Source organism: Pimephales promelas, chromosome 10 (assembly GCF_988280905.1).
Source record: "Pimephales promelas chromosome 10, fPimPro1.hap1.1, whole genome shotgun sequence".
NCBI lineage: Eukaryota > Metazoa > Chordata > Actinopteri > Cypriniformes > Leuciscidae > Pimephales > Pimephales promelas.
Window position 1 is genome coordinate 314,722 of NC_142778.1, and position 13,981 is coordinate 328,702.

Sequence of the window (13,981 nt, forward strand, 5' to 3'; positions counted from 1 at the left end):
CAAATTCTCTTTTTAAAAGTGAGCTAAAGAGTTCTTCGCACACAAGAGACCCGAGACATGATGAACTGTGTTGAAAATAGAAACGATCTCTTTCTTTGTCACATAAATGACTCGAACATATTAGTTCGGATCTATTCATAGAATCGACTCTTTGGATCCCTGTACCTGGAATGCGCCAGTGGAGCTGTTCATTCCGTTCAGTGTCAGTACGGTCGTACTATTATATGAAGAGGGGGAATTTTGCGAGTAACGGCGCTTTTCTTCATGTTACGTTTATATCAGCCCGATCTTGAGTCAGATAATGGTTTTCTAATATCATATGAAATAATAAAAATAAAATAATGTGTACTAAACATGTTCCTGATGTCACTAAACGCAGAAAGCCTCAGTGGTTGTGAAAGCTCCGGATTCCCCCGCTCCCGGCGCAGGTGGTGCGGTCCTTCTGGAGCAGGAAGCGGGAAGTGGAGGAACCAAGGTGGCCAGGAAAACTGACGACTTTTCTCTTTATAACTATTATCACGACTTATTTACCTATTACTTGCATTAAGGAGACCATTGAACTGCAGCGTAAGTGTAAAGATCTGATTATTCATGTTTTAAATCAAGGCGAGACGAGTAAACCCATCGGGCATCAGCAACACTAGCGCTGATTTCTCTGCAGTTCACATTTATTTTCGCTTTATTTGGTGTTTTCATTGATGCGCGCATGTTAAATCTCCATATATGTGTCGCGTGTTCACATATTGCTGAGAAATATCAGTTCTGTAGTAATGATAGGTGTAGGGATGATGACTAGCAGCTAACTAGTTCCAACCCCATATAGGCGCCTAGCGTTAGATAGGCGTCATCCTGTGCGGGTTCACAGTTGAGTGACACCCTTAATAGTGAGCGAATCTGATGGGTTTCTGTCACTAGATGCCTATCATGTGTTTTAGTGGAGTATAATGTGTTTTTGTGTGCTCATCTTGAATGTGGAAGGCATCCGCAGGAGTATAATGTGTGTGTTTGTGTGTGTGTCAGATGTGGAAGGCATCCGCAGGTCAGTCTGTCACTGTGGCAGTGGATGAGGGAGGAGACGACTGGGAAACGGACCCCGACTTTGAGGTTAGACACACAACACCTTCACTCAGACTGGGCCCTCGGGGGACCTCAGGGCTTCTCAGGGGACTGACTGGATCTCTGGGACAGACAAGGATTCACAGGGACTGACAGGTTCTCGGGGGATCGACGGGGATTCTCAGGGTCTGACAGGGTTTCTCCAGAGACCGACGGGGGTTCTCGGGGACCGGCGGGTTCTCAGGGGAACGATGGGGGTTGTATTGGACTGACAGGTTTTGGGTTTTCAGGGGACCGGCGGGTTTTCAGGGGACTATCGGGGTCTCTGGGACTGACGGGTTCTCTGGGTTCTCTGGGACTGACGGGTTCTCTGGGTTCTCTGGGACCGGCGGGTTCTCAGGGGAACGATGGGGGTTGTATTGGACTGACAGGTTTTGGGTTTTCAGGGGACCGGCGGGTTTTCAGGGGACTGACGGGTCATCTGGGACTGATGGATTCTCTGGGACTGACAGGTTACTGGGGACTTACAGGGCCAGGGACGTTGCCAGAGAAAACGACAAAAAATAGTTCAATAAAACGATGATCATAAACGATCGGAAACCCCTGCATTAGCTTACCGTCAAAGGCTCGAGTCGTTACCAGTGTGAAGGCCGGCTCACACTAAGATCGAAAACTATAACGATAATATATCAGCGTTCATCCTTCTGCTATCGTCTCTGGAAATGCTGAGCTCGTTACAGCAGGATGGATTCTGATTGGCTGTCGGTCTTTTTATCCGACCTTCATCTGCTGGAAAACAAATCCTTCTGAACCCGATTCCAGCGACATCACTCCTCAGTGTCGGTCTCTCTACAGAGACTCACTTAGAGTTCGTTAGAAATACATATCGGTCTAGTTCTCGTCTCTGCTGTAAACAGGTCTAAACACTGGAATATAGATAATAAACGCTTGTTGTGAAATATTACAGTGATTGTTTAAGATGCAATCTCTCAACTAATCAGAGTTATTGTGTCTTCAATGTTTACACTTGCTCTCACTGTTAAAAATATTTCATTGGACTGTGCTGGGTTTAACATAAGTAGAATGCTCTTTTATGAATTTAATTCCACGTTAGGACTTATTTAGTAAGATTATGCCTGAAAAGGTTTTGGATTTTATCATGTTAATGTGAGTTTGTTTGCCTGGTTTTATTGTATTTAGCCTATATGATATTTGTGTTTTTGAAATTTAGTCTAATTCCACCTTCATATTGTAGTTTTCTTTCTTGTGTTTCCCCCTCTGACGGCTCACTTTACCCCCCCCCCCCCCCACACACACACACACACACACACACACACACACACACACACACACACAGAATGATGTGTCGGAGAAGGAGCAGCGCTGGGGCGCCAAGACCGTGGCCGGATCCGGACACCAGGAACACATCAAGTGACTCAAGCTTTTCCTCTGTTCAGTTCTACAGCTCCTTTACTACTCTACAGTCAAACCAACATTTATTCAGACACTTCAACATTTCCCCAATCATCATCAGTTTATCGGCTCTAGTGTATAAATATGACAGATCTCAGGTCTCAGATCAGTGGATATTTGACTGGTTTAGTCTGTCCTTCTGTTGGACTCTCACACATGAATTATGTTGAATATCTGTTCAATTGAACTCCACAATTAGATAATACCAGTTTAGCTCAACCAGTGACCAAGCAATGCTTCATGTTGTTCAGTGTGTGTGTAAAAAGAGCATTAGCACTTACACAAAACATCAGCAGCTCAAAGTGTGTGAGTAATCTTTGGTTTGACTGTATATAAATATTCTTTGAATATATATTTATATATAAATGAATTTTAAAACAATTGTTATAATTGTTATCATTGAGCCTAGAGCATGACATGTTCTCAGGTGATGATTTAGACTCTGTGATTTGCCAGTATCCATAAGCTGCGTGAGCGAGTGTCGAGTGAACACAGCGACCTGAAGCAGAAGGAGCTCGCCGACATGCCGAAGGCATCTCACGGGTACGGGGGGAAGTTCGGCCTGCAGCAGGACCGCATGGACAAGGTACACACACACTCACACACTCATTCACTAATCTTCTCTCTCACTCACACACCTCTCACCCCCTTTTGATTATCGATAAGTTATATGCAAATGTGTGTATCCTCAGTGCAGTGGATCGCCCGGCTCCCTCTCGCCTCAGCTCAAATCATTACATTTACATTTAATCTTTTTGCAGACGCTTTTATACAAAGTGACTTACAAATGAGGAGAGCAATAGCAGCGGTGAAACCAACAACGATAGGGAAACGATATGCAAATGCCGTGACCGGTCTCAGTTAGAGCGGCGCGGCACACGGAGCAGAGATTTGGGAGATATAGCACAGGAAGTGTTTGTATTAATGTAGTACAGTGTGGATGATAACGATTCGTCTTCAGCCGTTTGTTCTGCTAGGGTTGTTCTTTAGCCAGTCTGATGTGCTGTGGTCAGAGGAAGGTGACATTAACACAGGCAAAGTTTGGTGTCAAAATGCCGAAGCATTGCAGAGATGCAGCCTCAGTACAATCAGGTTAATCTAGCTACACAAAGTCCATAACTTTCAGCCAGTAAAAGTCATTTGATATTCGCTCGTCTTGCTGCACCAAATCTAAAGGGGACCGGCAGGGGTTCTCGGGGACTGATGGGTTCTTGGCCAGTTTTGTGATTTCTGGCCAAATAGTTCAGAAGTTATGAGCAAAAATTTATATTTTATCTTTTGACCACTAGTGTTGCACGGTGCACCGAAAAGTATTGCGATACCAAAATTTATTAGTATCGATAATTTTATGAATGACCGCATTCCAGATTTGTAAGAGACGTATTTCATGTTGGTGTGAGCAACACACCCTTCCAGTGCCTCCCTATGGACGTCTGTCCCCTATGGCCGGTCTGATTTACACATCGCAAGACACTGTATCCAAATCCATGCAACTGATAGCAGCGAAAAAGAGCGCTCCGCTTGATTTAAAAAACAACAGATCTTAGTGCTGGATCTCTTATTTTATAGTGAACTAAATTAATTCTCTGCTAGTTAACTGGAGATGTTTTATTATTTTTGTATTAGGTGTACAACTTTCCCCCCAACTTTCATAGATAGCATAAATAATTTGCAAGCTGCTAAAATAAAGCATACAAAACATCAGCTAAAATGATCTATAGGCTATATGATTACAGTCAGAGCATGTGCATGTTTGTTAGTCACTTATTTATATCAGGTTATTACAGCATTAAAGAGCACAGACCTACGCAAAGGAGGTGCATGTGAAACGCCTTGTAAGAAATACTTTTCCTTTTCAGGAAAAGTATCGAAAAAGTAACGAAATTGCAATACTTGATATCGGTATCGAAACAATAATTTGGTATCGTGACAACACTACTCCTGACCACTAGATGGCACTGCGGCGAGACTCTGCAGGTTTCCTCAGGCAACTGTGGTCATAACTCACTCCAAATTTGGTTAGAATAGAGTGTCGAAGTGATGACGTCACTTTGTAGGACGACTCGGAAGCTAGCGGCGCATGGGTTCCCTCAGTAGAAAAGCAATGCATTTTCCCCATAGACTTTTGGAAAATCGCAAAAAATAAGATCTGTGTTTAACAAAGGGTTGTGACCCTTACACGTTTTGTCCAGCAAGATAATCTTTTCAAGTTAATCCAAAATGTATACATTTTGAAGCCTATAAAAAGATTTTAAAAAATACAATCAGACACAATAAAGTTTAAAAAAACCACAAGCAGGTGTTCTGTGTCATAGATCAAAACGTGAAAATATTTAGATTGTTCACCACAGACCTTATTTCAGGCCATTTAGCAAAAACCCATTCAAAAATCCCATAGACTTTAGAGCGAGGGAACCGTAATGCTAAAATGCTAACTCACTTCCGCGTTTTGGCCTACAGAGTGACGTCATCACTTCGGCACTCTATACGCTAAACAGTTGCAGAGATTTAGCCTCACGTTAATGTTGGTGTCAAATTCGCTTATTCGAGAGCGGTTTGACGAATCGACTTGAAATCCATAACTTATAATAGTGGATGATGGACTGGGAGGCGTTCGGGAAAGTAGGTTTTTGTATTAATGATGGAACTGGATTGTACTGTAATATATCAGTCAGGTCTGTGATGTGGATCTCTGAAGTGTGTGTCATGTTGCTGAAGTGTGTGTTGTGTTGCTGAAGTGTGTGTTGTGTTGCTGAAGTGTGTGTTGTGTCAGTCTGCTGTAGGCCACGAGTATCAGAGCAAGCTGTCCAAGCACTGCTCCCAGACCGACACGTCCAAGGGTTTCGGAGGGAAGTTCGGCGTGGAAGCGGATCGTGTCGACCAGGTAAACGTCAGATCTTCTGCCAGGCTTTCTGCGCTCACATTGTCTATAACATCTGTTCACTCATGTGTGTGTGTGTGTGTGTGTGTGTGTGTGTGTTCTGCAGTCTGCCATGGGCTTCGAGTACGCTGGGAAGACTGAGAAACACGCCTCGCAGAAAGGTCAGTCTCTATTGCTCTTTTTAGGTGGTGTGTGAGTGAGTGAGAGAGAGAGAGTGTGTGAGTGAGTGTGTGAGTGAGTGAGTGAGTGAGTGAGTGAGTGAGTGAGTGAGAGAGTGAGTGAGGGAGAGAGAGAGAGTGTGTGTGAGTGAGTGAGAGAGAGAGAGAGAGAATGAGTGAGTGAGTGAGTGTGTGAGTGAGTGTCAGTCAAGATTTTAGGAGTCAAAATCGCGTAATCTGACACAGTGACTATCGTAACAGACAAAATGATTGTGTAACCTGAAGCAGGCATGGGTTGGGTGTAGATCTCAGCATGTTGTGTTCCTCCACTGTTCCAGATTACGCCACTGGGTTCGGCGGCCGCTACGGCGTTCAGGCGGATCGTGTGGACCAGAGCGCCGTCGGCTTTGACTACCAGGGGAAAACGGAAAAACACGAGTCTCAGAAAGGTCCGTTCCCACTTCCCCGCCTCGCGTACGTGTGTGTGTGTGTGTGTTTGGCCGTGTCTGCATGATTGTCGTCTGAAATCCACAGATTATGCCAAAGGCTTCGGTGGCAAATTTGGAGTGGAGACGGATAAAGTGGACAAGAGCGCCATGGGCTTCGAGTACCAGGGAAAGACGGAGAAACACGAGTCTCAGAAAGGTTTGACTTCCGTTTAACTGTACAGGTTTATAAAAGATTTTAGTGTAATTCTCTAAGAACAGAAGGGAGGGATGATAATAATAGATATAGCCGCAGGCGTCAATCATTGGGGTCTAAGCATCGTGTGGTTGCAGAATTGTAATAGTTTTACAGATGTAGCGCCCACTATTGGTGGAATTGTACGAAACAATTCTTGTGTGTAAATTCATAAATGGGTGTTGCCTGACCAAATATGTAACTTAAACTTTGCAGTTCTTCTACAAAACAAAATGATTTAGATTTTTTTTTTTTGCCAGCTCCGGTCCTAGCTGCTTTCTGCCTGTTTTGGTGAAGATTGTACCGACGCTCTAGTGAGAGTCTAAAAAAGTACCCGAGGTTTTTATGAAAATGGGCGAAAATGGTCAGAAATGAAATCAGAGATGCGTTTAGTAGGGCGTGAGTCAAGGGTAAAGGGGCTGGATTTTGTTTGTTGCTCTTAGGGTTCCAAAGTGAAATATGTTACAGCGCCACCTAGCGTTGGACGTTAACCAATGTTAGTGTTGTCACGATACCAAAATTATTGTTTCGATACGATACCAAGTCAAGTATTGCGGTTTCGATACTTTTCCTGAAAAGGAAAAGTATTTCTTACAAGGCGTTTCACATGCACCTCCTTTCCGTGGCACACACCAACATGAAATACGTCTCTTACAAATCTGTGTCGCGGTCATTCATAAAAGTATCAATATTAATAAATGTAGGTATCGTGAGGTTTTTAATTATCGCGATACTTTTGAAGTATCGGTGCACCGTGCAACACTAACTAACGTTAACAAATAAATACTGTAAACAAAGTATTGCTCATGGTTATTTAGTTCATTAAGTAAAGGAAAGTGTCACCATGGATGTGGCAGGCTTTTTATTTAGAAGATTTGTTAGTTCATGTCACTTTTAGACTGTGACCGTCTCGTTGTTTGCGTGTCAGATTATGTGAAGGGTTTCGGAGGGAAGTTTGGCGTTCAGACGGACCGTCAGGATAAGTCTGCGATGGGATGGGATCACCAGGAGAAACTGCAGCTGCACGAGTCACAGAAAGGTAACACACACACACACACACCATTGGTGTCTTCATACTTTAACTATGTATCGAGGAACTAAAACTGGACATCCTGGTCACAGTCAGGTGTTTTGTACACGTTGTAACTTAAGTATAGATTAAGATACTCAGGCTAAAAGGGCACAGGTGTTGTTGTTTTTTTTGCTATAGATCAAATGTAAGACTGGCATCAACGATTACCCCAAGGTTCATTGTTTTTCTTTTGTCTGTTGATGGCTCTGTTTTGGAAAACCAACATAACTTCAGTTTTACCACTAGTCAAACAGAGTCGTATTGATCTTAAAAACACATCCTGAGGTTTAGAGTGTATTTAGACTTTAGGATCACATAAAAGTGATAATGAAGGCAAACGATCTCAACCGATGCCCAAATGGTGACATATAAATGAAAGAGTAAGGGGCCTAAAGCTGAGCCCTGAGGAACACCAGTACCTGATCTCAGACCAGTAACCACCCATGGCAATGAACTGGGAACCCTCAGTAAAATAGGATTCAAACCAGAAACACCGAAAGCACTTTCAATGTTAGTAAGTAAAAGGCTTTGATCAACCGTATGGAAAGCGGCTCTGAGACGGAGAAGGATGAGAATGGAAACGTCAACCCTGACCAGAGCCGGAGACCTGCCTGAAGCAGTTCGAGAGGTTATTGGCTGTAAGATGGTTATTCAAGTGAAAGGCAACAACACATTCTAGTATTTTTGTCAAAAACTGAAGATTTGAAAAGGGCAAGAAATGGTTAAAGTCTCTCTCTTTTTTGTCCTCAACAACCCAAGTCTGCGATGCATCTGAGGACAGCAGGGCTCAACACATCAGTGCGAGATTTAAATAAACAGATGGGATTAGAGTCGATGTAGTAAGTGGTGTGTTTCAGACTTGTGGAGCTGTGAGTGAAGAACCGGACGAACCAGAAGGATTACATGCTTTAACATGCGTCAGTATCAGCAGTAACTTGAGGCAATCGCTTTATACTTTAAAACTAATGTAATTATGAAAAAATAATCTTTCAGACTCAGTCAATGCCCTGAAGTCAGTGCTAGTTACCCAGAAGACCCTCCCAGGCTTGATAATGGACACCCGTGCCCGTCGAGCGGGCGAATGAAGCATTACGTGACTTTAATCAAGCAAAGGAGTAGCAAGTGCATCACTAGACTGTGATATAGTATAGACCAAACAAAGTGAAAGGATACAGATCACAGCCGGGGAAGCCCTGGGAAACGGTCCAGCAGCCTCAGTTCCTCGGCTTTCACTTCGCTCAACATCCATGGCACGTTTTATAACATCATTTTTTCATCATTATAGATTATTCCAAAGGCTTCGGCGGGAAGTACGGTGTGCAGAAGGACCGAATGGACAAGGTACATGTATCAGATCGTTATAATCAACATAGAGAGTACACTTGTTTCTGTTTTAGCATGACATTCAGAACCTGAAATACGGTTGTGAAAACTGTGTGTTTGTGCTCACTTCCTTTCTGAAAGTGCTGTTGTTGTCCTGGAGTGTTTCTCATCTTGATGTGTGTGTGTGTGTGTGTGCAGAGCGCAGGCACGTTTGAGGAGGTGGAGAAGCCGAGCACGGCGTATCAGAAGACCCGTCCCGTCGAAGCAGGTCAGAACCACAGGACCTCTGAGGAACAACGCTTTTGGGGACGCGTTTCTTAATGCTGTCAATCAAACAACAGAAGAAATAAATATTGAATAATTAATTGTAAAATAAGACTAATTCTATTCCTGAATACAGTTAGACTTGCCTGAAAACACAAAGCTCGTGATGAGCGCAGCCTGTAGGAGAAGTGTGTGATATGTGGATATTACGCTTCATAGCTGTGCTCTTGTTTAGCTGGGAACAGCGCCGGCAGCATCAAGGCCCGCTTCGAGAACATCGCCAAGCAGAAGGAGGAGGAGGACCAGAGGAGAGCCGAAGAAGAGCGCGCTCGACGGCAGGCCAAGGAGAAGCAGGAGCAGGAGGAGGCGCGCAGCCAGCTGAAGGTACACACACACACACACCTGTCTGGTAGGACTGACACACATCTCAGGATTCAGCTCGATTCTAGATAATTCATTGGGAATATTTCAGGAACAGGAATAACTCTCTGATCTAAAGTAGGGACGAGTCAGGAGTTTCGAATATTCGGTTCGTTGATTTAATTATAAAGAATCGAGTAGGTTGTGCGATTAGGCCGGTTGTCTAAAAAAAATCCCCATGTTTTCGGTGCTGATCTAGTGCGGGTGTGATGCGCTCATGTAACCAGAGGGTGGCGCTGTCAAATACACACCTCAACACTGTCAATCAACTCTGATGTTTATCGTGTTTATTTGCAGCTGTAACTAGTAGAAGAGAGGAAGAGATGATCGGTTCATCCGTCACACACACACACACACACACACATTATAAAATGGACAGCATTTGATTACTTACCAAAAGTACGAAAAAGATTATTGGACGGCTGAAGATTAGTGAAGTTTGTTTCTCAGCTGAAAACACAGACTGAGTGATTTAAGAAACGCCATCGCTTCGTCAAAATGAGAATGGATTGAAATCAAGAAACCGATGTTTTCACCCCAGCCCTGCAGTTCAGATGTGGTGGAATAATGCTCAATATGAAAAATGACTTATATTAGATTTAAAGGGATAGTTCACTTTGAAATTAATTTTTGATATGTTTTATCTTACCTCAAGAGCATCAAAGATGTCGGTGTCTTTGTTTCCACAGTATTTTCAATTTTGACATTTTTCAATCAAACCGTTGTTGTCTATCAGTCATACACTGGAGGCTAAGGGGGTCCACCAAAGAGAAGTCCAAATTAAACATGATTTAATGACTCGTACATGTAAGTACACATTGATGGCCTAAGACACGAAACGAGCGGTTTGTGTGAGAAAACCAACATATTTATATCGTTTTACCTCGTGTAATCACAGTGATCTGAATCAGTTGTTCAATGTCCAACTGAACCGAACTGAATCAGTTCAATGTTACGCCGGAAGTGATCGCTCGCGTGTGACGTCACTCAATATTTACACGGAGATTTCGGAAGTTTTACCTTTTACTAAACATATTTAGATATCCCGAAATCGTCTTCCATTGCGGTTTCCCGTATATCTAAATATGTTTAGTGAAAGGCAAAACTTCCCAAATCTCTGTATAAACAAAGAGTGACGTTGATCACTTCCAGACCGAAGCGCCCGTGCCGTCAGATCATTGTGTCATGGCTGTGATTACACGAGGTAAAACGATATAAATACTGTTCATTTTCTCACACAAACCGCTCGTTTCGTGTCTTAGGCCATCAATGTGTACTTACATTTACGAGTCATTAAATCATGTTTAATTTGGACTTCTCTTTGGTGGACCCCCTTAGCCTCCAGTGTATGACTGATAGACAACAACGGTTTGACTGAAAAATATCAAAATTAAAAATACTGTGGAAACAAAGACACCTACATCTCGGATGCCCTTGAGGGAAGATAAAACATATCAAAAATTAATTTCAAAGTGAACTATCCCTACGCCATTAAAGCAGGACTCGACTAATAGAGACGAATTTGGCCTAAAATAAAGTGCATGTCTTCTCTGAACTCCGTCACACACCATCAGATCAAGAGCTTTACGGGAGAACACACACTCCTGTTCATCATCATTAGATCTGAATGTGTTGGTGTGGAAAGATGACTGTAGTGTTTGTACCGGTTCGGTACTTTAGTTTCTAGATTAATGCCGGAACGGCTCTCACTCAATGTAACACATTAATAGGAAGTTCCTTAACAATGATTTTTAATGTGTTTCTAGTGTTTAACGCTGATCTGCACGTGTGTGTGGTGTACATGTGTTCACTGCGCCCTCTTGTGGAGTGCTGGTGTAAAACACTGATTCTCCCATGTGAGCTCCTTATGTGAGGTGTGTGTGTGTGTTAGGTGGAGCCCGTCAGCGAGCCGGTGGCGCACGTGTACGAGCTGGAGCCGGACCCAGCAGAACCCACATGTGAAGAACCGGTTCAGGAGGACCTGTACCTGAGCCCTGAGCCCGACGACCCCATCCAGACCTCAGGTGCGCTAATGCTACACTAAACCTAAACACATGAGCACTAGCATCCATCCATGTCTTTATGCACATCGTATTATGAGTAGTATTTTTTTGTTTTTCTGGCTGTTTGTTTATAGTGGCGATGGCCTGTAGAGACGTGTCCGTCTCAGACCCATCAGCCCGAGAATTAGCCCAAGCACTGTTCATATAATCAGAGTCATGTTCGCTTCAGCGCAGCTGTGGACCGGAAGCGGTCTCATGCTTCAGTGTGTAGCTTTGAGATGTGTTTAAGTCATGTGTGTGTGTGTGTGTGGTGCAGCTGCTCAGCCGGACGAGTACGGAGAGGATCTCGGTGTGACTGCCGTCGCTCTGTACGACTATCAGGCCGGTGAGAGAATGCTTTGAGTTCACAAACCCAACATTGAACATTGATGGAGGAACACATTTAATGTGAAACACAGATCACAGCAGTGGTTCATCATGTTAAAAAAAATCATATAAATGTCTGAGGCGTTAAGGTCTATAAAAAAGTAAGGATTATGAAAGCATTGAAGGAGATCCTCATGATAATTTAATATAGATTTACTGTAGGCAAACTAAATTATATGATATGATTAATATCATGGTGATTATCTCTAAGATGGACTCCCAATATATTTGACCTGAATATAACCATGTCATGTCAACAGCTGGATATATGCTTTAGTCCATCCATCATTTGATGATGATGGTTTTTAAATGACACGTTCATCACCTCTACAGTGCATAGCAAAGAATAAAACATGTAGATAAAGTTGCGGTTACCTTTTATTTATTTCTTCACTATTACGAAAAGTCTGAATTATGAGGAAAAAAAGTGTTTCCACCATGGAATAAAAAATAAAAAGAAGACTTTCTCAACTTTTCCCCTCACAATTGGGTTTATATATCTCGCAATTCTGACTCACAGTTTTTAATTTTTGATTCTGAGAAAAAATTGCAATTTCCTTTTTTTTTTAAATTATTATTTCATGGCGGAAACAAGCTTCAATAATAACTTGCCGTTTCTTTAAAAATGGTTTCAATTTCACGAATAATTGCAATTTTCATTTTTTTAAATTCAATATCAGTTTTGTTGCTGTTTCGTTATGTTTTAATTGCACGGCTGCCTCTTAAGAGCAGGAAGTGATGTAACACGCCTCTGTTCCTCCCCAGCGGGTGATGATGAGATTTCCTTCGACCCCGATGACATCATCACCAACATCGAGATGATCGACGAGGGCTGGTGGAGGGGTGTGTGTCGGGGCTCGTACGGACTCTTCCCGGCCAATTACGTGGAGGTCCGGCAGTAGACTCGCTCGGCCCTCGGCTCCAGGCTTCCTCTCTTCTCTTCTTCCTCTTTCTCTCGCGCCAGCGTTCGTCTCAACGCTCGCGTCCCATTCATGTCAGTAGGCCTGAGTAGATGCCTCTGCCAATAGAGATTTATGACACTTCTAAGAGCGTTTACACACACACACACACACACACACACACACATGCGATGTGTTGAAATAAGAGAGTAGACCAAAGTTCAGAGGTCTTCTGGTGTCTTTGAGAGTAACTCATGCACATGTGCGGCTTCTAAAGCTGCGTCCGGACGAACTCTTTGTTCATTTTAGTGTCTTTTTTTGCAGTGTTGAAATGGGGAACAAATTAATTATGTTTGAAAATATGAATGAAGGCCAAACCGCGATGCCACAATAATCACTGCAGTGCTTCGCAGTGCTTGAAGCGGTTCATAAGAATCGCTTGAATGGTTTTTGAAGGGTTGTGTATTAAATCAGATGCTGATGTCTTATGTGTGCGTCTCGTCGTCTCGTGCTTCTGATTCGTCTGTCAGGTGTTCGGCCACATCTGGACTCCCTCTTGATGTGCTGGACACGTCTGTGTTTCTGTGAGTGCATGGTGTTTCTGTTTCTGACAGCCCAATTATAGCCAATAATGCGCGTGACAAACGACAATCGGTGCCGTCGAGTCGATACTGGACAACAGCGACCGCTAATGACGTAATCTGGTGTGTAGTAACCTTTTCAAACAAAGTCTGTGCTTCTCTATACTGGCTCTCTTTACAAGGCTGTTTTATAAGAAATATCATTTAAAAATAAAACAAGAAAAAAATCTAGTGTTTTGGGTATTTTTCACAATCCTTCATGTGGCCACACGTGTGGAACGTTATTTCTCTGTTAGTAATTGTAATAAAGTGCAAATGTTTGTTAGACACATTGACGCACGTTACGTTACCAGAGCCAAAATTAATTTATTTCAGATTTAGTCGCCATACAAGGTGTAAATTCACTCCTCCCACAAATCCCACAATACGTTTTCTTGATCATTGCAGTGAGTCTCTACTTTAGAAGGTCTTTAACAACATTAACAGAGTGAACACATGGAAGCAAAGTTAAGCAACATAGGATCAAGTCAAAGGGAAAACTCAAAGCTAATCAACAGGACACTGACAATGCCATATTATATATAAGGTAAATATTGTGCTTATGATGTGACAGGTACATTATCTAAATATATACAGTATACATTAATCATAGTATAAATATTTTGCGTTTTGAATTTGCTATATTAAGAATCTTATTCAAACATTTGACTTTTTGGCAAACCACAGTTCAGTGGGAACAACACC

The 13,981-nt window shown here is 42.8% G+C and overlaps 1 protein-coding gene across 1 annotated transcript; it reads left to right on the forward strand.

Moving 5' to 3' along the window:
- Window positions 1–405: 405 nt before the first annotated feature.
- Window positions 406–13,468, forward strand: cttn (cortactin). Its single transcript, XM_039647508.2, has 15 exons — window positions 406–567; window positions 1,021–1,104; window positions 2,414–2,487; window positions 2,986–3,115; window positions 5,303–5,413; window positions 5,517–5,571; window positions 5,907–6,017; window positions 6,103–6,213; window positions 7,178–7,288; window positions 8,607–8,662; window positions 8,843–8,912; window positions 9,144–9,292; window positions 11,220–11,352; window positions 11,648–11,716; window positions 12,523–13,468. The coding sequence occupies exons 2-15, from the start codon at window positions 1,021–1,023 to the stop codon at window positions 12,657–12,659; spliced, it is 1,401 nt and encodes a 466-aa protein (XP_039503442.2). The 5' UTR covers window positions 406–567; the 3' UTR covers window positions 12,660–13,468.
- Window positions 13,469–13,981: the final 513 nt, after the last annotated feature.